At 33.7% G+C, this 26,490-nt stretch overlaps 1 protein-coding gene and 1 non-coding gene across 2 annotated transcripts in view; one reads left to right on the forward strand and one right to left on the reverse strand.

The window, feature by feature from the left end:
• LOC113498817 overlaps nucleotides 1–24,007 on the forward strand; it is a 71,570-nt gene extending 47,563 nt beyond the window's left edge. Inside the window, exons 3-9 of the mRNA XM_026878962.1 lie at nucleotides 15,508–16,093; nucleotides 17,335–17,457; nucleotides 20,120–20,321; nucleotides 20,888–20,972; nucleotides 21,454–21,553; nucleotides 22,247–22,376; nucleotides 23,370–24,007. Coding sequence (XP_026734763.1) covers nucleotides 15,580–16,093; nucleotides 17,335–17,457; nucleotides 20,120–20,321; nucleotides 20,888–20,972; nucleotides 21,454–21,553; nucleotides 22,247–22,376; nucleotides 23,370–23,577 — 1,362 coding nt within the window. The 5' untranslated portion in view covers nucleotides 15,508–15,579 and the 3' untranslated portion in view covers nucleotides 23,578–24,007. The remainder of the gene's footprint in view (nucleotides 1–15,507; nucleotides 16,094–17,334; nucleotides 17,458–20,119; nucleotides 20,322–20,887; nucleotides 20,973–21,453; nucleotides 21,554–22,246; nucleotides 22,377–23,369) is intronic.
• Nucleotides 14,344–14,415, reverse strand: Trnac-gca. The gene has a single exon. It is a non-coding gene; the product is annotated as a tRNA-Cys (tRNA).
• Nucleotides 24,008–26,490: the final 2,483 nt, after the last annotated feature.

Raw genomic sequence — 26,490 nt, forward strand, 5'->3', positions numbered from 1 at the left:
GAATTGTCCGTAGTTAGTTCCTTGGCATGGATTGTTCTGAATTTTCGGAGTACTTTCAAAATGTTTATAACCAAGAATATAGTGGTGTCTACATCCCAGAAAACAGAATTATAATCTTTAACGCAGGAGTCGTTGTTTAAATGAAAAGTAAAAATAATAATAATATCGTTTATTACTTAATGGTAAAATGAAACTCTATTTCACAGTTGGCATATTTTCATTCCCGCTTATTATGATTATGATTGTGAATGATTTCGGTAAAACATGTCTTTATCTCATGAAGCTATTTGAGCTAGCCGATGCTAACGTATTTGTTCTATTCATGATTCAAACGTCCAGCTATGATATCTATTGCTTCTATGCAGCTTACGTTTTTTCGCATTAAGTTAACGCATTCCAATAACCGATGTATTTCAGAAACTTTTTTATTCATACTTTTTCCATAAGCATCTTTAACATAAATAAACATTCTGTAAACATGTTTGCGTCGCAACTTTCTTTTAATACTTGTTTCTAGAGTTCCGGTTCCAAAGGGTAAAAACGGAAGAATATTACTGAGACTCCACTGTCTATATTGTATCTGCCTGTTCATCTGTCCGTCCTTCACCTCTCTGTATCTCATTAACTGTAATAACGAAGCAGTTCAATTTTCCACAAGTATTGTGTTTCGGTTGCCGCTAAAACAAAAATACTAAAAGTAAAGATCAAGGTTAGGCAACGCTTGTCACGAACAGAAAATAGGTTGGTGACAAATAAATTTGAGTCCCCACCCGCAAGTTTTTATTCCCGCAACCGATTTGTTTTTATTTAACCTGTATAGGGGGTATCGTGTAGCCTTGGTTACTTGGTTGAGGAGATCAGATAGACAGTCGCTCCTTGTAAAACACTGGTACTTAGCTGAATCCGGTCAGACTGGAAGACGACCACACATAGTTGGGAAAAGGGTAGGCCAATGATAGCCTGTATAGTACGGAATCATCAGTATCACAAGTCCGTCTCGCACTTGTCCGGTTTTTGTGTGTGTTGTCGCTCACGCACTGGACTATCTAGGTCGTTGTAAGGCGTAATGTAAAACGCATTCTCATCTTCGGCAAAAATGCGTCATAAGTAAGGAATTTACATCCTTCAACTATAGTGAATGGGGCTTCTTAGTTTCTACTTTCACTGACAGATGACAAAAGTCACTTATTTATACTTCTATACTCTATACTTATATATAAAGCTGTAGAGTTTGTTTGTTTGAACGCGCTAATCTCAAGAACAGGTCCAAGTTGAAAAATTATTTTTGTGTTGAATAGACCATTCATCGAGGAAGGCTTTAGGCTATAAACCATCACGCTGCGACTAATAGGGGCGAAGATACAATGGAAAATGTGAAAAATACAGGGCAGGTATAAATCATAACTTATATCTTCTACCCATGGGGACGAAGTCGCGGGCAACAGCTAGTTATAATAATAAAACCAAGCAAATACCACTTTAACATATTTGAAGCATTGAAACAGATACTCGTAGATCCGTTCTTCCGCATAAGCTAATAAGAATAGTTTTGTTTAGGATCCCGTTCACAAGAGGTAAACATAGAACAATATTACTAAGGCACCGTCTGTCTGTCTGTTCGTCCGTCCGTCCACCCGTGTATTTTTTTTACAATAGATGTATCAAATACAATAGATGTATCGAACTCAAGAGGTGAAAAACTGGATGGGTGACCATTTTTGAAAGTTTCTATTTCTTCAGTCTCGTAAGGAAAAGTTCATCTTTAATCTGAATATAATATAGGTATCAAATTTGCAACTGTCAAACAAAGCCAAGGTCGTCTTTTTCAAATAAATTGTCTTTACCTGGAATTTATTTCTTAACCTTCTTTTATAAATGTTTGGTCTTCTTCAATTCCAAGTACATCCTGTGTAGCTTATCTCTTCTTATAATTTTTATACGTGTAGTCATGTTGTCTTATTTATCTTCGTTTTCAGTTTAAAAGCTAAGATTTTCCATTCTTGGAACCTTTGTTCCGTTAGTTTGTTCCTGTATTCCTGCTCGTACATAACAGGATACAATCTTGGAAATATCTTTAAATATATCCAACAAAACAAATAAATTCTCCGGATGATATCTAAGCGTATCTCTATCTATATATATAAAAATCAATGCCACTTTTCGTTGTAATTCCATAACTCAAGAACGGGCTCACCTATCCAAACCAAATGCTTAGGATTTGGTCGGCATATTTAGTAGATGGTTTATGTGAAGTTTGCACAAAATCGGTCGAGCGGTTCCTCATTTGTCACATTTTTTGTAATAAATGAATTCAATAGAAACTTTTTTCACAGAAACTTTTTTGAAGTTTTGTTGACAGGACAAGCACGTTGTTATGTCATTCATGCCGTCAATTCATTTTGGACGTGGTTTGATTAAATCATATTATCAGCGATAAATTTCTTTTCACATAATTGCATTTGCAGTGCATTCATACAAACGGTGAGTCCTGAATTTATGTATACTTTTCTAAGTTGCCGTATATGATTTCACATGGCATCATATGCGACAGCTTCTTGGGAATTTGTTTTTTTTTGTTCTAATTTTTTTTTTCGATGTTTAAGCGAAAACATATGTGCATACGGGAAAAATGCCACCAGCCAGACGAGCAAATATAGGTCGGCGAACGCGTAATGCAAATGATGTGGCATTACTAAGACGATCACAGACTGCAGATGAACGCGCACAAGCTAATGCATCGCAGCGTGAACGTAATGCACGCAATAGATTTGTTAACCCAGTACCTGTACTGAATCTTGCACGGCCATCACGAATACGTCGTGCTGTTTTGGCTGAAATGATGCGTGCTGCTTTTAATTACAACAGTCAGATTGATTATAGTATGTATGGATACATTGGAATGATGGACGCAATATGTCCACATTGTGATGCGGCTAACTTTCGAGGTGAAACACCCGGCATGTGTTGTGCTAATGGCAAAGTGAGATTGCCAGCATTAGAAACTCCACCCGAACCATTGTATTCATTTATTTTTGGGACATCGCAAGCGTCGAAGCACTTTCTGAGTCATATTCAACAATACAATTCGGCATTTCAAATGACTTCTTTTGGTGCAACTAAAATTATTAGAGATAAATATTCAGCAAAAACATGTATATGATACAATCATGCAAGCCGTTTCCAATAATGCAGGTGGATTATATTTTTTGGATGCACCTGGTGGCACAGGTAAAACGTTCGTTATATCATTGATTTTAGCGACTATTCGATCAGATCAGAAAATTGCACTAGCACTTGCATCTTCGGGAATTGCTGCTACATTATTAGAAGGTGGTCGGACCGCACACTCTGCATTAAAATTGCCATTGAATGTACAGGTGATTGAAACTCCAACTTGCAATATATCGAGAAATTCTGCTATGGCAAAAGTTCTGCGATTAACGTCAATTATTTTATGGGATGAGTGTACAATGGCGAATAAAAAATCACTAGAAGCATTCAATCGAACAATGCAAGATTTACGTGGTAATCAACAGCTTTTTGGTGGTGCTTTGATATTACTTTCAGGGGATTTTCGTCAAACATTGCCTGTCATTCCTCGATCAACTCCTGCTGATGAAATAAATGCCTGCTTGAAGTCATCAGTTCTTTGGAGATATCTACAAAAATTGACACTAAACATTAATATGCGTGTTCACCTACAAAATGATCCAGCTGCCCATGAGTTCTCAAAACAATTGTTAGAAATTGGTGACGGCAAAATACAAATCGACAGAACCAACGGATTGATCGCTGTACCGAACAATTTTTGTACAATTGCGCAATCGATAGATGAATTGATTGAATGTGTTTTTCCGAATATTGTTCAGAATTACAGAAATCGTGATTGGTTGACAGAACGCGCCATTTTACCACCGAAAAACATTCATATCAATGCAATTAATTTTCAAATTCAAGCGAAACTGCCAGGCGTAGTCACGAAATATAAATCAATTGACAGTGTTATGAATCAAGATGAGGCAATGAATTATCCAATTGAATTTTTAAATTCATTGGAGCCGGCTGGTATGCCACCGCATTGCTTGAATCTGAAAGTTGGTTCTTCGATTATATTATTGCGAAATATTAATCCACCAAAACTGTGTAACGGAACCAGATTGGCAGTGAAAAAGTTATTGCCAAATTTGATTGAAGCTACGATCTTAACTGGTAAATCAAAAGGAGAAGTTGTTTTGATACCGCGTATACCTATGATTCCAACTGATATGCCTTTTGAGTTCAAACGTTTACAATATCCTGTGCGTTTATCATTTGCGATGTCCATCAACAAGGCCCAAGGTCAAACACTTCACGTTTGTGGTGTGAATTTGGAGGAACATTGTTTTTCACATGGCCAGTTATATGTTGCCTGTTCCAGAGTCGGTACCCCCAGCCGTTTGTTTATTTATGCTCAAAATGGAAAAACAAAAAATATTGTTTATCCAAATGTTTTGGATTAAGTGTGTTGTAAATAGCTAGCAATTGATTTCGATTTTAAATAAAATATTTTTTTGATTAAATAAATGAATTTGATGTTCCGATTTGTTTATTTTATTTCACTTTATACGTAGCGAAGCACGTACCGGGCCGCTAGTTTATCTATAAATGTTCTAGCAAGACAATATTTTTTTAAAACATTAAAGTCATGTATTCAAAATGTAGTTGCACTAAAACATTCAACTTTTATGTATGTACATATAACTATGTCATTGTTTATGTCACGGTTCAAAACTTGAACTGATTTGGAATATCTTTTGTACGCATTTGGGTAGCGACCTGGATGGTTTAGGTTCACAGATGTTTGATGACTGGTTCAAATAATTATGTACATATAGATCGCCATGCCATTAACCAGTGAGCTGCATGTACCGCGGGAGTTCCAGTATAAGACCAAGCATTCTTAAAAAAATCAATAACACCTCTTTTATTTATTTTAATGTGAGCGGTGATATTTAAAACCACGTCTGTTTAAGTGTCGCTTTGATACACAACACGTTGCCGAACGTGACTTCAAGCAATTTTCAAGCTAGCTTAAACCTAGCTAAATATTTTCGAAATTCTACTTATATTCACATTTTCGTAAAATATATGAAAAGTTTTGTTAGCATTTTACTTATCAGCTGTAATACCTTCATTATTTACAAAAATCATTTGCTTTTAACTTTGGCCTAAGTTTATTACCACCGAAGATCTATAGGAAACTTTCTTAAGTCTTTAATCATAAGCTGTCGTGGGGCTCGGAAGCGGCGATGTCGCAAGTCCCCTTCATTATTAAAAATAATTGTGATAAAGAACATTACCGTTAATGTATGTGTATCGTAATATTCATGCCAAAAATGCTGAATAATATTGCCTTTAGCATAGTAAGTATACCAATTGGAACAATTTTTCTCTTAAGATTTCATCCATAACTATGATTACAACTCAACAAACGAACAAGTCCATTAAAATACAAAATCGAATCCAATTTAACTTCCAAAACAAATGGGAACAACACAAATTAACGAATGCAATGCAAATAAATTGGACCCAAAATGGAGCCTTGAGAGACCCACATGATTAGACCCAATAGAAACTTAATCACATACATTAGTTCCGAAGTTTATGTGATTGGAATCGAATGCTTTGGTTCAATCTACAGCTGTTTGGTCAGTGTTTATTGCAGTTTTGATTGAACATTGAAAGTTCGTGGTCAGCAGTTTTATTCTCGCACTCGAGTACGTATTGCTAAAATTTCGACCTAAGTTTTAATTGAAAATAGTTTGTGCAATTTAACTGTGTGCAGACTGTTAATTGGGTGATTTTTAGAGGTGCATCGTTGAATTTTAGTTTGAAAATACACAGTTATTTTTGTAATTTAAGTTATTCATTGCAGCAACGTTGAGTGCTTAATACAGTGTTGTTTTTTTTGTTTTATAACAGATTGTATATTTTTACAGCAGATACGCGAGGTACCTACCTGTTCAATCTTTCCGTTGTTATCGAGTAAAATAATTACGTAGTATCACAAATATTCGTCACATGCACAAAACACCACATCAAAGTCAGGAAAAGCATTCGTGGATTATACGGGCTAGGCTGGACGGCTGTCTCATAATAATTATTCTTATTATTATATTTTTAATACAAATATCAAACTTGAAATTAAGTATAGTTTAGCAACTCTAATTGTATCCGCACCAACCCTTGTTTTAATTGAATCATCAGCAAACGTAGATAAATAATTATCACAAAACATGGATGGTCACATTCGGTAAACTAGAAACTGAATAGATCGATAAATTAAAATCTAAATGTTAGTGAGATTTTCATTTATTTTAAGACTATTTAACACAGATGTTCATGTAAGGTAATCCATCAAAATCATTACCTAATTAAAACTTGTAATAGTAGATACTATGAATTTAAATTAATTATGACAAGATGATGAAAATAATGCCAGCAGGGACTGACATAATCAGAAATTTGGAAACAATTATGTTACCAAAAAATATTTTTATATGCAGACAATACTTTGTTTAAATACAATGATTGAAATAATTTAAACAGTAATTTGATAATTATACTAAAAATAAGGATGGAATTTAAGCAACTGTTGTTACGGTCATAAATTGGATGAGTGACTGATTTTTCAGACTCCTTTTTCCTTTTGTGGATACATTTTTATTCTCTTTGCTACAATGTTTTCCATTTTTGGGACTACGGTGTGACTGTGTATTTTAGATCTCAATTGTTTAGGCGGTAACATAGCTGGAGGAATTGTATGCACTACCTGCCCCGGTTCAAAAACTTGCTGTGTTTTTAGCGCCTTCAAAATAGAAAACTTGGGTCGGCGGTTTTTGTGTTCGGGTCTTTGAAAACATGTCATCCCAGTTTTATTTCTATTTTTGAAATTGGACAAGCCCCTTCACATGGCTTTGTAGCGAGTGAAAGATCTACAGTGACGCATAAGTTTGGCCAGAAACGATTGATTTTCTTAAAACCCATATTAAAATTAATGAAAAATAGTAAATAGGAGGAGTTAGAAAAAGCTGCGTACTTATGACTTAATTGTTATTCGTTGTAAATGTTTTAAATAATTCTCTCACATCTGGGTGTTCGTTGCAAGTCATAATATTTAAAATTAACTTTGATGAAATTCAAATGATGAGAAAAGGAAGATTAAAAGGCTACAAAGTAAACAGGTTTACACTAATTACTTAATTTATTAAATGATGTAACGGTTTACTCACGCGTATTTATCGGGGTAGCCCGACTAGTTTCGGACCCAACCGGAGTCCTTAATCATGAGCAGACGCGGCGGGATCGCGAGTCGAACTGACTCGACTCGCGATCCCGCCGCGTCTGCTCGACTCGCGATCCCGCCGCGTCTGCTCATGATTAAGGACTCCGGTTGGGTCCGAAACTAGTCGGGCTACCCCGATAAATACGCGTGAGTAAACCGTTACATCATTTAATAATGAATCATTCTCACGACAGTTACTATCAAAATTACTTAATTTGTTGCTCATTCTATTGGTCTTTAAAGTTTTAATTGCAAATGTCCGACATAAAACATTTTATTTAATTCAGAAGCAATATAGTGAAACTTAATTAGTGAAGACTGCGCAGTAGTAACTAAAGTTTATTTAGAACTGAATGTGTTAAATGTTTTATATGGGGTTATTGACAGTTAGGTATAGTTGACTCTCCTTTCTATTCTATGTTATCGACTTCAAATTTCAATGGAAAAACTGGATATTGTGTAAAGCCTAAAATGTCCTTCCTTTAAATGCCTCTGAGAATATATAACTCCTCAAAAACCAGACGACTTTTTTAAAAAAAAGGGGAGAATTAAAAATATTTAACTCAATTGTTCCGTTTTTCTAATAATGTAAAAATTGTTTATTTTATTTTGATGAGAACTCAATTTTGTGAACATAAAAATGCTTTATCTAAACAAACTCTTTTCTTGATAAAGTAATTAACATTCATATTAGAAATGTAGACATCTTGCGAAATTTATTCCCAAACTTTGTTGGAAACAAACTTCGGTGTTACCAAAAACAAATGGTGACAATTTGTTAATTGCCAACTTTGTATAATTATTTCTGTTTAGAAAAGTTTTTTGATAACATTTTGAACTTTTGGTTTGATTTATTTTGAATCTTATAGAGATTATTAACCTTTGTTCTTTCTATTTTGTTTAGTCTGGTATTATTTTTATGATTTTTTTTTATTATGGTTATTAGAAACTGTTTTATGTTATTATTTCATTTTATTCAATTTTGAATAGATTAATTTTACTATACTATAATGCAGTAAAATATTGTAAATAATATCTAATGAACAATAATATCAATACATTACAATTTTAAGTCAAGACTAGAATAAGTTAGTATTCATTAAGGGCATAATATAACAGTAATTTATACTTACGACTTTTTAACGTAATTTCAAAAAGAATAGACAACCAATAGCATATCTTTTCTATAGCATTTTCTAATACATAAAACCATTTAATTATATCCAAGCCTGCTTCAAGTATATCCCACTGTATAAATATAAATTGGAAATCACGTATTATCCAGATAAGTACGAGAATCTGCAAAATGACTTCTAAATTGTTTCAGTTCTATCCCTTCCAACATTATCACAAACTTACCTAAAGTATTTAAATGCAGTTTAATAAAATCCTGTACTTAAACTGAGTTCAAAGTGTTGCCGGTTGTTCAAGCCGGCTCTATGCTATAATAGTGTTACTGCCAAAAGGCTGGAAACTATCCAAAGTGGTATGAACGGTAAAAAGCTGGCAAATTACTGTTTTTGTAATATTTATTCAGGGTATTAAGATATATTCAGATATTAAAGATTCAAAGTATTGATTTCTTTTGGGGGGTTCTGCAACCAAAGGGAAAAAATCTTTAATTTTACATATTTCTTCCCCGAAAAAAATGTCTACGTCAGCGGACTCAAAAAATATTACGTATCCTGATTCCTGATTACAGAATAAATGGTTTCATTTAATTTTTAGAAAAAAGATTCAAGTATGTTAGTGTCTAATTCAGATTTTAGATGAAACAGACTTTAATTGATAGCTAAAAAAGAATGTCATGTCAGTCATTATAGTAATTGTCAGACAAGCAAATCACACATAGGTACTTACGATACCAATTGATATAAAAAAGAATGCCAAGTCTATCATTGAAGTGTAATTATTAGACAAGCAAAGAACACGTGCTTACCTGTCTTCAAATTTAAGATTGTTTTTTGAACATCCTTTAATAACAAGTTTGAGCAGCTGTTATTAATTTAAGTTTAGTTTAACTATCCAATTTACTACAGTTAAAAAGTTCAATCAACCTTCTTTCAAACAATTTAAAGGTACAATGATCTTTGCTATGAAACTCTTAGTTAAAATAACAACCGTTAGGTAAATATTAGGATTCAAAAATGTTTTAATTAAGCAGTCTGTTAGTCTAGCTGTCATAAAAATCTTGGTCTTAATATCTTACCTTGAGGCACTCCCTAATATTACTTAAGGATATGAAGGTTTTAATAAAAGAAGTTGGTATATTTGCATTGATTTAAATCCAAGATTCTTCTTAAGAAAAAATACTCTCATGAATTCTTCATAAAATAAATATCTATTAGTTAATTGATTTTAGGTGATCTTGTTTATTTTTATAATTCGTGCATTGAACTTTGTCAAAAGCTCGAGATTGAGCTGGATCATAACCCGGATTAACACATTGTACAGTTTTAACCCGATTTTACGTTCTCATGGGATCATTTTTGATTTGTAGTGAGTGGAGCTGGCAATAGCTATTTTTTTTTTCAAAATTGATGAAAATTTTTACATTGTAATTAACCTACAGCTTCACCCAAATTCGTTTATGAAACCGCAACAACCAATAACAATTTCTTATTGCAAGAACTCAGCTAAACAATCCTATACATTGGCATCACGTTCCATTCAGACTACTTTAACAATGTTAGTACCATAAAATGGAACTTAAAGTGAAATTATAGTGGTATACACTTTTTATTATTTATTTCTAATACAGAGTAGACGTAAAGTATCAAAGGTCCGTGTAGCCGCATTATCGTTAACTTTAAGATCGCCATTTGATTTTAACTGCACGTTCATATTTAATGTTCCATTTCGTATAACTTATTTTATTGAGTTTTTAGGATGTTCGTTGATATTTTATAATAGAATAGAATTTGAAGCTGTTTGAAACGTACTTTTGCTGGCTGAAATAGAATTGGCTGAGTTTCTTTTCGAATAAACGACTCTCGGATCGAGGAATTTAATCCTTGTGACGCAGAGGGTTTCAAAAACAATAAAGTCATATGCACAAAGGTACCCAGACTCAGAATAAAATTGATCTATATTTGACTTATTCAAATCCTTGTTTATGCCAGGTGCCATTATTTTAATGACTAGGCAATACATTAGGTGTCCTCTAACGTTACCAAATTGAACGATGGATACCGTTAAGAAAACCCACTACCAACTTTACTGAATAAATAACTTTTTAAATAAAAACAAAACTGTGTACAGAATAATTTGTCAATTTGTACTACTTAAAAAAAGATCAAATTACTCGGTGCCAAATTACTTTTATCGTCAGAATTTCTTGAATGATTTCCCAACTAATTTCGGGTTCGACTCGCGACCCCGCCGCGTGATATCATTATTAAGGACACCGGTTGGGTCCGAAACTCCCCATAAATACGCCTGAGTAAACCGTTACATTATCTATACTTAATATATGAAGCTGAAGAGTTTGTTTGAACGCGCTAATCTCAGGAACTACTGGTCCAAATTGAAAAATTATTTTATTCATCGAGGAAGGCTTTAGGCTATAAACCATCACGCTGCGACTAATAGGAGCTAAGATATAATGGAGAGTGTGAAAAAAACCGGGCAGGTATACCTAAATCATAACTTATATCTTCTACTCACGGGGACGAAGTCGCGGGCAACAGCTAGTTTAATAATATGTTCTATCAAAATGTTCAACTTTAAATGTTGGAGTAAAACTAACTGGTAACTAGGGCCCCAATTCTGCTATTTACAATGGCCGATGAATGAATGAAAATTGTCCCATCACACTTTTCGTATTCTCTTAAGCATTTTTCCTACACTATAATTAGAAATTTAGTATGGGAAGGTAAACTCAAGGTCAATACAATTATTGTGTTAGCATACTGCTTAAGAAGACAGGAATATTTTCAAATTTAATCCAATTGTCATTCATTTATCGGCCGTTGTAAAATAGCAGAATTGGGGCCCTGGTGTTGAGTGACGTCGTAAACGATTTAACTTAAACAGAGAAACACAAAATACTGATTGCCAACAACACTATTAAATTAAATGAGACGAATACACCTTCAGTCATCGATCTTACTAACTTAATGATAGAAGTAAAAGTTGTGTTCACACACGACTGGGCGGTGTCAATGTACGCAGATTATATTCATGTGAGAGAAGGGAATGGAATTGGTTTCTTTTTTCTAAAGGTGAAGAATTAAAATACGTGTGCATTGAACTAGTACATATGGACGATGAAAACATTTCTCACCAGTGCAGACGTTTGTTTTTTCATGGCTAAACTCGGGCTAAGATTGTGATAAATTTTCATATGGAAGTAACTGACAAAATGAATTGCAAATAGAAGTATTATTCGCTGCATTATAAAGTTGGTTTATTAATATCAATTAAAACCAAAGAGGTAGCCAAAGTTCATGTAATGCTTAAAACAATTTAAAAGCAAATTTCCTGAAACCGGAATAAAAAATACCTTGAATAGAAATGAGATAAATTTATGCCTACATCATGAACAGATACGGCACTTTAAATTTATGGTCCATTAGCTATAAACCAAATTAGAATTGATGGTCTGAAAAATGCTTAGTAAGCTAGCTTAGTAACACGAGATTTATTTTTAATTCAACGATTCAAACATTTTGTACTTTTTGCGTTTCGAAAAATCAGAAAGCCGGACTTCCTATTTTGAAGCACTTTTAAGTTTTTTGAATTGATATTATTTTAAACACAGGACAAACGTTTGTACGATCCTTAAATTCTAGTCCTGAGTCTGAGGCTTGGTGCACGTGACTGGAATGTTTGTGAAATCCCCCGCGACACAAAAATTAACTGAATTTTTAAACCTTTGAAAATATTGCTAGCTAAAACTAAAAAGAGAGACACCACTATACAAAGCACTCCCTTGTTTCCCAATCAACAACATTCCCCAAACTATTCACAAAAATATCAATTTGAAATTGCCCCGAAACCATAGGTCCTGAAATACATCCATCAATGTTTAATATAACTCAAACACCATAACTGGTATTGAATTCATATAAATTCGTAAGCAATATCCATATTACACGGTTGTCGCATCACATCACTTGCGAAGCAATAAAGTCATAAGCTTGTAATAAAATAAAATGTCTGGGAAATATACGGGTTAAAAATTGACGAGGAAACGTCCGCCTGCAGTTGTGAAAGAGCTATATCGCTTTTGTACCTGCAGAAATATGATAATAAGTGGTAGAAGGGGGTGGTTTGACCATTTCTCCAGAAAAAATAGCTAAGTTACTGATAAAGTCTGGCAACCAGTTTGACTAAGGAGTATCGTGTTGCACAGGTAAGTGGGTTGAGGAGGTCAGATAGGCAGTCGCTCCTTGTACAACACTCGTACTTAGCAGGTTACGGTTAGACTGGAAGCCGACCACAACATAGTTGGGAAAAAGCCAGGATGATGATGACTTAACTATTGGTAATTCTAGGTCTATATGACTGAATGTAGGTGTTGCAATCTTAAAAACATCAAAGAATTACCAGTTGATATGATTTTATAATAACAATAACTGGAGTTTATACTGAAAGTGCTGGAAATGTCTTTAGAGAATAAGAAAAGTAGGTACTTATAAACACACTAGCTATTGCCCGCGACTTCGTGCGCGTGGTTAGAAGATATAAGTTATGATTTATATCTGCCCTGCCTTTTCCACATTTTCCATTGTGTCTTCGCTCCTATTAGTCGCAGCGTGATGGTATATAACCTATAACCTTCCTCGATGAATGGTCTATTCAACACAAAAATATTTTTTCAATTTGGACCCTTAGCTCCTGAGATTAGCGCTTTCAAACAAACAAACAAACTCTTCAGCTTTATATATTAGTAAAGAAGTATAGATAACAAGACAACCTAAAACGTTTTGTAAAAAGAATATAAATGAATAATTTAAATTCATCATGTCAATGTAATCTTTCATGAGGTCATTTCCATATCAACTACGAAATTACACAAAAAACCTCGGGCCCGACAATTTTGAAGTCCCCGTATATTTTCGAAACAACAAAGAAACCAAAGAATTTCTTTTCACAGCGATATTAATGTCTCCGCAACGTGAATCCTATTTTGTTTACTCGCTCGGTTAAATCTTACGAATCGTAAATATGGATATGCCCAAAAACTTTTCTTCACACATTTTATGGCGTGACAAATTCGTTTTCGATGAAATTAGCTGTTTTCATAGTAGTATTTTGTTTTATTTCTATACTAGCTGTTGCCCGCGACTTCGTCCGCGTGGCTAGAAGATAGAAGTAAGGATTTTTTTTTCGATAAATCGATTCGCTTTCAGTCTCCACCCGATTTCGGCCCGTACAGATAGGTAAAGGGCTACCTAATTTTTTTCAAAATAATATAAAGCCTTTGTTATGTAAGGTAATAAAGCATTCTAATCGCAAAAGAATTTTCGAAAAACAGTCCACTAGTTTTTGAGTTTATTCATAACAAACTTTACATACAGATCTTTCCTCCGATGATGAATATTAGTGTAGATAAATATTTTTTATTCCATCAATAATTACAAAAATGACCGCAAATGCAACAATTCTAGCTGATCAGGCGATCTGGATGGCTACTTTGTGAATCTAAAAAGTGAAAATTTAATCTTTGTGACGAATCAGGTTTCACAGACATTCAAAGTACACGCATAGAGAAATCTGGAATGGAGCGCATAAATTCTTGTTCTTCTAGGGATCGTACCCACGACACGACGCGTCCAGGTAGGTCATTCAACTATCCATACAAACGAAAATCCAAAAATGATAGTTCTGTTCAATATTAACCTATTTCATTTAGAGAAATACTAGAAATTATACGTACTTACAAAAATCTACACAGCAGTATTGCTAACTCAATGACACAAATCTATTTTTTTTTTATAGTCTTTATAAAAAATATTCTTAAAAAAATATAAATAAAACCTAAAAGAATAAAAAGGAAGCTTTACGTGTCGTCAAGGGGACACCCGGGTTTGAACCGGGGACCTCTCGATCTGCAGTCGAATGCTCTACCACTGAGCTATATCCCCTATGATGTGATACGCTAAATTACACGACCATTTATAACAAGTAAGAAACACACGATCTGATTTTGTATGAATCATTAATAATGAATTACGTTGAATATTTTTTGTATTGCTAATTCAATAATATTAATAATTACTTAGCAAAATATATATAACGTGCGTTATATACACAATTGAAAAAATACAAAATCTATTTTCTTATTTTATTCAATATTGAAATATTTAATAATATCTACTAAACAAAGTATTTTAATTTTAAAAGCAGCCTTTAATACTTCATGCAAATAATTTTGGCCCATTTGCATACTAAAATACCGCTAGGTTAGGTAACTATCTACAGCTTTAGATAAAATTATCTATAGTTATTCACGCACTTATAATAAGGATTATTTAGGATAAAGAATGAAAAAAGAAAATAAAGAAGAAATATATATATACCTACAAACAGTTTTAACTAAAGATTATTGTCAAAAAGATTCATTCATTTTTCATATTGTTTTAAACTAACATGTTACAAAATATATGAACTGCAACAGCTGATAAAACAATTTTAAAATAGTTGTCGATCAAGATAAGCTTAAAATACTGATAAATTAATTACGAAACTTGATTAATTATGTATGATGATAATAAATTGGTTCAAATGGAATTATATTTATTTAAGCTAAAATACCATTACATAAAATTGTATCGCTGAGGGGCCTATTGGTTTAGAGTTAAGGCCCTGACTGCTATACCGGACGTCGTGGGTTCGATTCCAGCCCAGGAAAACGATTATTTATGCTGTATTGGGGTATACTTTATTCGTGATACGTATTTATTTGGAATTACAAAAGCAACAGCTTATGCCCAGGGGCCCGCCTGCTACAAACCGAAAATAAACCAACGGGAACAAAAAATCGGGATACATACAATTTTATGTGTTAATATTGGTTATAAATAATGGTGTTCAATTTATCAGTGCACGCGGACCGTGTATGCTTACGATTGGCAACTATATTTCGAAAGATATACCCAGACATGGCAACAAGAGGAAATACGAGCAAAATGTTACAGTTTTATACTTTTTTTAATAGTATATTTGTATTGTTTCAGATATCACACTAAATGAACCCGCTGCAATCAAAGCAAGAACAAAAGTGATGAAGATTGGGAGAATCCAGAAAAATGGACACCCTAGAAAAATTAACAAATAGAACAAAATGGAGGTTCAACCTCCTAACATTGTACATATTACTACTGGCCACAACATGCCAAGGGAACAGTCAAAACGATGAAACCAAAACAGACGTAGAATTAGAAAATAAATTAGATTCTAACCACTGCCATAATTGTTACAATAGTCACAAAGAACATGTAGAAACCTACGTAGATGATATAGTTGGACAATTTAATACATTCACAGAAGAAAACTTCAATTTAAATAGTACTGTTATATATTTAGAGAGAGTAGTTGAAAATATGCTAGACAAAGCTTTAACTCAAGAGAAATTTAAGATTTTCGATGGAGTTGAAATTGAAGCAGCTGAGGATAGAAATGACACAAGAATACAAGAGAAAGTGGATGCCGCCGGCAGAGCCTTGTTTAGCAAATATACTTATGAGTATAGACTTTATCAGAAGGTTAAGGATTTCGTTAACACCCATATACTGTCAATCAATTTACCGATGGCCGCAAAATGTAAGTATAAAATGTATCTTTGACTGATCTAGTGGCTTTGACTGCCATATAAGAGGTTTTGGGTTCGATTCATGCCTTGGACAAATGTTTATGTGATGAGTACTGAGATTTGTTCTACTTCAGTGTTTAGATTATCTAAAACTAGCTGTTGCCCGCGACTTCGTCCCCGTGGGTAGAAGATATAAGTTATGATTTATACCTGCCCTATTTTTTTTTCACATTTTCCTTTGTACCTTCGCTCCTATTAGACGCAGCGTGATGGTTTATAGCCTAAAGCCTTCCTCGATTAATGGTCTATTCAACACAAAGAGATTTTTTCAATTTGGACCAGTAGTTCCTGAGATAAGCGCGTTCAAACAAACAAACAAACGAACTCTATAGCTTTATATATTAGTATAGATTATGAAGCTATTAGAATCATATATGTGTGTATCAGTTAAGTGGTATTCATATTAAAAAATTTGCTTACTTTGAGACTAGATGCCGTTGTTAGTGTTGTGGAATATAATTTCTATTCAAATGAAATCCTAAGATTTAAATATGGAAAGAACAATGCCAAATAAACATCTAGATTAGAGCCTAAAAAGCAATTCTCTACTTCTATTTAGAATGTAATTTCCTTTTTAGTACTTAAATCTTTTAAGTGGGTCTATGGGGATTTGGTTGAATCAGAATGAAGCTGAAAATAAGTATCTATTGAAGTAAAGCTTTAGGTTTTAAATGGTATATATTTTATCCTTCGGGGACTGCTTACTCTCAAGGGCTACATAATGATTGTGGTTATATCGACAAGCTTTCCGGGAATTATAGAAAAATGTTTTAGAAGATGTAATATAAATGTATTCTTTGAATGATAGAGTATTATTGAATACTCTTGAAATTCCCTGCTATTTATTGATACACAAGAAAATAATCTCAATACACGTGCAAGAGATTAAGTTAATCTTTAGACTATGATGGGGCTCAAGGAAACTAATTTGAGAGCAAAGAGTATGAAACCCGTAGGTTTGACTCAAAATAACATTTATATATTTTGATCGTTAGCTTAAATTGTTTGAAGCTAGCAAGAAAAATACTTTTTTCTTTTCTATGGTTATTTTTCATCTAGCTTTAACAATTTTTTTCCAAAGGTTTTAAAAGATCTAACGTCAGTCAAACGTCTGGTGTTTTGAGCATCGTGTTGACTATGTCTATAAGATTAAAAGCACAACATTTTCATGTTATTTTTTTTTCTTTTTCAGCTTTCGGATTAAACAAATTCTTCGTACCGATATTAATTGGAGGTCAAGTAATTATAAAAACTATCTTGTTCGCGATGTTCCTGCCATCCATTCTCGGAAGTTTCGGGAAAATGCTCAGCAAAGGTAAACATTATGAAAGTTTTAATGACGTCGTAACTTAAGCCAACATTAAGAACCAGCGTTCACTGGCAACAAAAAAGTTGCAAGACAATCTTTCCACTAGAACGGAACTGTTTGTCTGATATGACATAGACACTTAATCTAATGCTAGGTATAATATAAAACAATTCCGTCAACTAGTTGAGGTGGGAAGCATGGTAGGTACTGCATTTTGACTGTCAAAAGCCATCGTAGTCATCGCACACATTTGGGGAGGCCTATGTCTAGCAAGAGAACACGACAGGCGGAATTGATAGAATTATTAATATTTCGTCAGACCTCGGTCGCTTGACGAGTATAGGGGTAGTATGGTCGTCGGCTATGACATAACGTATTGACGGGCCTGTTGGTCTAGTGGTTAGTGACCCTGACTGCTATACCGGAGGTCGTGGGTTCGATTCCCGCCCAGGACAAATGTTGTGTGATGAGCATGATCATTTGTTCTGGTGTCTGGGTGTAATTTATCTATAATATGTATGTATTTAGAAATATATAAGTAAGTTTATCAGTTGTCTGGTTACCATAACACAAGCTCTGCTTAGCTTGGGATCAGATAACCGAGTGTGAGTTGTCCCATGATATTATTATTAATAATATAGTTCCTTCTCGGTTGGGAGACAGTTGCAAGACAGTCCCACAACTGTTTTGTTTCCAGTGAGCGCTTGCTCTTAGGTAACTCTACTTAAGTATGTTACTCGAGTAGAACATTGGACATTAAGTAAGCTGTAAAACTTTGGGTTTTCAAATCATTTTGAGACATTAAAGTGAGGTGAGCAAAGCTTGGTGGTGAAAGCAAAATTGAAAGTCTAGGTTTGTTGTTTTATAATTAGGAAATTGTTTAAGACTTAATTAGAGTAAGTGAGTCGTGGTTTTTAGCTGACAATTATTAAACTGTTTAACTTGTTCATATTTTTATATTAGAATCTTCAAATATAAAGAAGACAGGAGCGTTAATCAGCGCCAGTTCATCATCATAAATGTAATTGGTTGTTTTGGTCGCTAGTGACAGTTTAGAATAATTATAACTAACTATTCTTTGCCTGGATGTCGGTTATAGCTTCAAAAACATGAGCCTCATTTAACACAGTTGGAAAAAAGTAGTTTGTTGTTCGAAGGTGTCTACTACCTCCATACCAAAATTTTATTTAAAGGGGACTATTTATTTAAACGTGAACAGGTTACATACATGCGAGCATACTCATATATTTTCGCATATATATATATATTTTCGAAATACTTTGAAAAAATCTCTCTCATTCTTGGTGAATATTTAAACTGCTAAACAATCACAATTCATCTTCAATTTAGGACTTCTATCTTTGCTAGAATTCTCTAGCTTTAAAATCCCATACAAGATCCGAATTAGTTGGCTGCCATTGTGTATTTGAACAAGCGTTGTCAAATGAAAAGCAATCTCGTGAGAATGGCCTATTTACTTCGCATTGTAATCCGGGATTCCAATATCATATACCACATAACGAGCCTGTATAAATGGCGGCCTGTATTCATTATTCTTCAAGTGTTTTGAATCATTTTCGGGAAATCTATCGTTGGGTTCAAGTCTAAAAATTATTCTGTCATTTTCATTATGATCCATCATTGTGATATTAATTTTTAGCTTCCAGTTACATTCTTAAAAGAATAATGTAGACGAAAATATATTGACACGTTTTGATTTAAAAACAGTTGCAATTGAAATTTGACATGGTTGAAGTTTACTTTAAAAAAAATGTAACCATAAAGAAATATAGATCGCACAATAGCATTATGTACTTTGATTTATTTTCACTTTATAAACACAAAATAAATACCAATGTTGTTATTCATCTTTTCATATAAGTTTATGAAATAACATAAACTTTTAATGAATCGGTCTAGAAATACCATACTATTTTAATACACGATACAATTTGGTCTCGAAACAAACATAATTTTCTTTACATTTATTACCGAAAACTGTATACCTATAAAGTGCCTTTTTATCATTCTTCCATCATATTATTATAAGCCATTGAAGTAGACTTTGGCAATCATTGTATAAGCGAGACAACACTATAAGCTTTGTAGCGCGCTATCTCGCTCACACAGCTGTAAGTCCTATTTAAAGATGTGATGGTAGGCGTTCTGACAACGCTACGTAATAGCCCGTTAACGTTGAGCTGCCAGTTAAATGAAAGAAGTTATAAATTCTGTTTATAGAGGGCGCCACAAGGACTGTTGAGTGTATTTTTTATGAGAATGTACTTTTGGTTTTATTTAAGCATAAACGAAATGGAGACATTTAGTTTGCACACTTTAGTACTATAAACATAAAGGACCTTCCAAAATTTGTGGTAGAAATGTAGTTTCATGATGAACATATTAAATGGAATTATTTTCACTCGGAATATAAATATCAAAGTATTTATCAGATTATGTTGTTCTCCAGGATATTAAATAAAACAAAAACGAACCAAGTGTTCCATTTTTTTAAAAAGCCAGCCACCCATACAAACAATTTTAAAACTTACTTCTGTATGTATAAATTAACTATAACTTAAATTTCGAAGTATATCAATCCTCTCGGTCTAGTCTTTCCAAATGATTCTAAACCTTATCTTAATTACCATAAAACTTATAATTCCAGGCCTATCGACCCTATCAGCATCGTCATCCCAAGCCAGCTACCCGCCTGCCAACGTCGAAGACCAAGTTGGCTACAACAGCGACAATAAGGACTTCATGGGGTACGAGACCAGCCCCACGGGGACCTTCGCGTACCCTCAGGATGGGATGTACGGGAACGAAGCCAGTGATGTCAATGAAGTGGGGAATGTTGATATGTCCAGGTAAGAGCGAAATGTTAACAAGATATATAGGTAATTTAAAGTTTAGAAACTTCTGATGCTTAACATTTTCACTCCCACAATTTTTATCTTCCCTTTTTGTCTTCATTCCTGACATCAGACCGAGATCATTTTTCCAATTAATGTCAATTGCGTGACATTGAAATTCTGCGATTACATAATTATACTTATATATCGCTGAGCTGATGCACAAGATGAGATAGAAGGTTTCCATAGAAACTCCTCAATAAAACGACACAGCCCTGAAGAGGTTTTGCTTGTTTTATTTGTCTCGAAAGTTATTTGATCTCAAAGCATGTTAGCTACATAAAAAGCTAGTTTATTAGATGTTTCTTTTTTACAAGTACTTGATTACAAATGGTTAAGATTTGCCGAACGAAAAGAAATGTTCAATAAAATTGACACTTTTATACATTGAAGTGATACAAGTACTATAATCACTTGTCATTACCTCACCTTTTCATAATCAAATGGTACACGTAATAAAAATTCACTGTAGTGGATATTAATACTAAATGAAATTAACATTTTCCCAAATAACATTTCAGATTCGGCGCCAACAATGCGGCGTACCTGCCTTCCAAGAACAGTTACTACAAGAACCAAATGACGACCGCAGCTAATAACTACAAGGTACATCAAATAATACGTTTTAGCCTACTCTTGAATCCATTATTTTTTACCAACAGTACATCTCCGGAACTTCGGATGGTTTCCTCTTTGAGTCTCCCGCATAAATAATTCAATTCCTGTGTCGCGAATTTTCGCGGACATTCAAGTCCCCCACACAAAGACACCCTCAGGACAAGCATACATGGATCACACAAGTCCTACACGGTCCTCTACTATCCGTTGTCTTTAGAATTTCAGTTTTTGATAACTGGCGTACGCACCGGTGTCAAGGTGTCGCTAGCTCTGAGGTCCCGGGTTCGATCCCCGGTCGGGTCAATGTAAAAATTCTTATTTCTACATTGTCTCGGTTCTGGGTGTTTGTGTTACCTTCGTTGTATCTGAATTCCATCACACAAGTGCTCTAGCAACTTTGGGTTCAGAACAATGTGTGTGATTTTGTCCGCATTTATTTATTATTATTATTTTTTTTTACGTGTTTCAGGTGTTCCAGAAAATCCCAGCATCGTCTATGATCCTGAGTAACTACGATCCATTCTACTCACCGCTGTTATCAAGACTTGATGGAATATTCGCACGACTTGGTAATACATTCACATATAGAGAAAATTAAAAAAAAAACACTAATAAAAAGCACTTCAGTTTTGAATTCTTCAACCCATACACATACAACCCACAGTTATACATAAAAATGTTTTTTTTATTTGTTAAATTATCTAGCTATTAAGCCAAAGAATACTCTAAAAATAGTTTGATGAAATGTGATTTGAAAAATTGCAACAAGTTCAATTGTTTTCACTACGCTCGACAATAATTTATTTCACCACTAATCTTATATTAGAAAGGGAGAAAAAATCAAACGATATTATATTCAGTCTCTCGAGGGTAAAACTATTAATACATATTTCGGCTTTCCGGTCTAGCATTGTATTTTTTTTATACCCTAGCCTTACAGAATAAGACCATTCAATATAACTTCAAAATTTTGCATTACTGCTTACAATAACATAACATTGACTGGCCTGTTGGTCTAGTAGTTAGTGGCACTGACTGTTATACCGGAGGTCGTGGGTTCCATTCCCACCCAGGATAAATGTTTGTGTGATGAGCATGATTATTTTTTCTGTGTCTAGGTGTAATTTATCTATAATATGTATGTTGTTAGAAATATTTAAGTATGTTTATCAGTTGTCTAGTACTCATAATACAAGCTCTGCTTAGTTTGAGACTAGATGGCGGTGTGTGAAAGTTGTGAAATATTTATTTTTCCGATCCAGGTCTGGCGCCCTCAGAGAACGCAATAGATGACAACATAGAGGCCTGCCGGGAGCAGCTCATCTGCCTGATGTACGCGAGCCCTGCCAAGTACGCACCCTACAGCAACCTCGTCTCAGCACAGTTAAGCAGGTGGGTTTTATTTAAGCGTCTGTTTTTGATTTCAAAAGGTTCTTTCTTAAAAAAAGATTGTTTTTATTTTACATAGATACCTCCTTTTAAATAAGAATAAAACCTGTACTAAAGAGGCCTCATTCTTAAACTTTAGATAGATAGTTTAGTTTGATTAATATTTGTAAGTTTTAGTTTTTTTTAAACAGATGCCGATAATAACGATTCGTTAAGAGATCAATGTCATCCCCTGATCGACTATACATTGCTTTTCGTTCTTACTATTCGGCAAGAAATTAAAAATTCATCAGTTAACCCACTTTCTCGGTCCTAGGGAAAGTATATGCCCACTTCACTTATAAGTCAAAGTAGACAAATTATTGCAAACCCCAGATCACTAAATGGAAATACTTTACAACTACAAACCCCCTCTTCTTAGAATTTCCCTTGTTCGTGATACTGAAGCTAAGTTTCTTCAGAATTTTAAGAGGAAAATTATAAGTCTTGAATCCTGAACTAGCAACTCCTTCTACTTGTACATTTTTATTCTGAAAACAAGTATCACTTAGTCTCGTACTTGTTTTAAATATTGCCACTACATCACACAACACGTTATCTGATTATGTTACTGTTGAAAAACTTTAAATAGCATCGCATTTTTTTAATATAGTACCTGACTATATACGTCCGACTGATCGGACAGGTCTCTTCCTGTAAAGGGAAGGGTTTGAGCATTGATTACCACGCAAGCGAACTGCGGGTTGGGAATTTCAGATGGATCCAATATTTGGAATCCATGTATATCCTATCGATATTTTTATTCAGCGTCTGTCAATAGTGTCTTAGAATAAATAAGAAAGTACATACCACTTTGAAAAACTTTACCAGCGGCAATTGAACCTGCATCTGGTACATGCAAGACCATTCATAAAACCGCAAGACCATCATGTCACTTGCCAAATAAACTGGCATGTAATTGAGAAAAAAAATATAATGTTTTTTCCCCTTTTTCAGAGAATTGAACGAGCTTCGTAGACCAGTGTCAGACAACCCTGAGATTCTAAGGTTCTTTAAATATATGAAGGCGGCGAGGCGAGGGCAGGAGGCATCAGACTGTACGTACTCCTACCCGACTTGCTCTGCCAACGCCCAGAAGACACATACCATGGTGGCAGCATACCACGACATTAATAAACTAGTCAGTGCGAGGAAATTGCACTGAAATGAGCCTTGAAGTTTTGAGGACGATAAAAGTTATATTGTGACAATTGTGTGAGTATTTTTATTAGTGAATGTTATGTTGGAATTAATTGTGTTGTTTTATAAATGTGAAGTAAAATTGGAACCCGGACCCCCTTAACGTAAGGGTCGCGAATTGTTGGTAGGTGACAAATAGATTTGAGAGTGGAATGTAACCAAAAATGTATTTGTCACTCAACCGATTTTATCTTTTGTATGGATATTTGTACGGAATCCTCTATGTCAAGACTTCGACTCACACTTGCCCGATATTATTATATTCTGTTACCAGTTGAGTTTCTGTAATTTTACTGCAATACTAATGGCAATACCTACTGTATGATAGTCCTTCCAGTCCGAAGTAGTGATGTAACAAACATATAAAAAATAAGAAAAATTGAGAACCTTCTCCTTTTTGAAGTTGTTTAAAATACATTTTAGCTAATTACTAAAAAAACTTCCAAAGCGTAGCTAAAACTTTTCAGCAACTCTAAAAGACGTAGCTTTTGTTTTTTGTGCTTCATCGAAATTTATTTGCCTTCAAGTAATTTACTCTTTGCACCAAAATTATCGAAAAACTTCACCCAGGAAAGTCTAGTTCTTGAAGTCGTCTTCGTTTTCGAGATAATTTAGATTAACTGTATCTCTTTCTCGTGTATTTTGCCGAGCTCTTGAAATGGATGTAGTTCAAACTTTACTGGAAACTTCAGGCTTAATCCTTGTTAACTGAAATGTACGGACGAGTACGTTGAGACATTGTTTGATGTAATGAAGATTAACGTATTTAAATATTAAATTTTTAATACAGTAGGGAATTTTGATTTATAATTTTCTCATTGTTTCTCTCATTATGGTTTAAAAATTTAGTCATGATGATGAGCCTAGATGTCTTAAGTCGACTTTCGGAATAAACCAAAATTGTCTAATCTTGGAATGAACAATATTTTGCTTAATCTAATATTATTAGAAGCCAAATAGCTTTAAATCTCATTGACATCCAATCCAATCTAAACAATTCTGAAAACATGTCTAACCACAAGAATTCAAATGAAAAAAAATGTAAGTCACTATGTCAAAAGGACTTTGTAAAGAACCTTTTAAATATTTGCTTATCACAAAGGCAAAGTTGACAAGAGGCGCATGTGTGATGACTCCTAATGATAAATATATTTAAACAAAAAGGGGTCATTTAAAAGAGGACTTAATTTAACTAATACTGATGAATAGGGGTTCAGAGTATTTGTCTAGTACTTTAGAATTTGCTTCGAGAAAGCTTGAAATCTCAGTAAATATTATTTTAAGTTGAATTTGTTTTATTTAAGGCTGTATGCTACAGGACGAAAAGTCCAAGATTAATTTAATCGCTTTTATATTTTACATCATGACATTATTTTTTCTTACTAGTATTCAAAATTTCAGTATCTAAATAATGTAACAACTCTTTGCATCCAGTATTTTTTTTCTTCTATTTTTTAAATTGGCATGTAACAACTTTATTTACCAAATGACGTAAGAGTTGATTTGTAATACATTGTCTTGAATGTTACATTGGACAGAAAATATCGCCTAGTAGCATACCACCCTTAAAAACGGTTGTAAATGTAATGTATCCTAATTTATATGAAGTGTAAATGTAATTTATTGTATGCCTGTTGTGTAAATGTTTTAAATAATAGAAATTGTATTTATTAAATTAATTTATTGGTAGATTTAATAATTTATTAACTATTTTGTATATTTTTAAAAATAAGTTTTTTCTATGATTTATTTATTTTTGTGTTAGAATACGTTTATTTATTTAAAATGCAAAAGCTGTAAATACCACCGTAGTCTGTTCAAAACCTTTTTAGATATAAATACATTCTCCAATGTTATTATATTTTACGAAATATCAAAACTTGTAATTTAAATAAAAATTAACACTTTATCTTTTGTATAAATTATTTTTTATTGTAATAATAATATTCATTTCACTAAATTTATTATTTTATATGAATAAATAAATTATTACTAACGGAATTATTAGGGACTCTAATATGCGCATGATCATCGAACATTTTAAATCTAGCCAATGGGGTTGCTGGATTTTACAAGATGGCCGCTTGGCAGCCGATGGTGCACATATTACAGTAGTGTTTAAAATTAAAAAAAATGTAGTTAATACGTGATTATTTATAATGGTGGACTTTGTTTATAAAATATAAATTATTAAATTGATGGAATTTAAATATGACTTATTATTTCCACTTCTATGACTAAAGTAATCACCTTTATATTATAAAGGTGCAAGTATGTTAGTATTTTTGTATGGGTGTATGTGGATGTTTGCTTCCTCTTCACTCTCAAACGGCTAGACCTTTTAAGATGCATTTTGATATGGAGGTAGCTGACACCTTGGATTAAACAAAGGCTACTTTAACCCGACTCAGGAGAGAAATGACTTGGGTCACGACGTACAGGCGGGCGTAGCTACGAGCAACGGCTAGTTATCTACCAAAATAATCTAAAATCAAACCTTCCTACACGATACTTAATTATTTAATCTAATCGAAGTTCTGAAACCACAACTGTTTACTTCCAAAATGTGTCATAAATCAAATATCTCGCCTTCGTAACTATATTTGACGTTATCTACGAGTAATTTTATAATTAAATTTCACATATTCGACTTCTCCTAGTTATTATATTAGATTGGTTCGTTTGTTATACATGTTGCCTTCAATAGAGAGTGTTTGAGAGAACTCGTTATTTTTTTATCTGCTCTCTGTATTTCATTAATGAGCAAAGGCCTCTCCCAAATCCTCCCACGATTCTCTGTTCTGGGCCACATGAAACCAAACTACGCGGCAAAGGCTTAGATCGTCTCGCCAACGCTTCCAAGGCCGCACATGGTGAC

Source organism: Trichoplusia ni, chromosome 1 (genome assembly GCF_003590095.1).
Source record: "Trichoplusia ni isolate ovarian cell line Hi5 chromosome 1, tn1, whole genome shotgun sequence".
Lineage (NCBI taxonomy): Eukaryota > Metazoa > Arthropoda > Insecta > Lepidoptera > Noctuidae > Trichoplusia > Trichoplusia ni.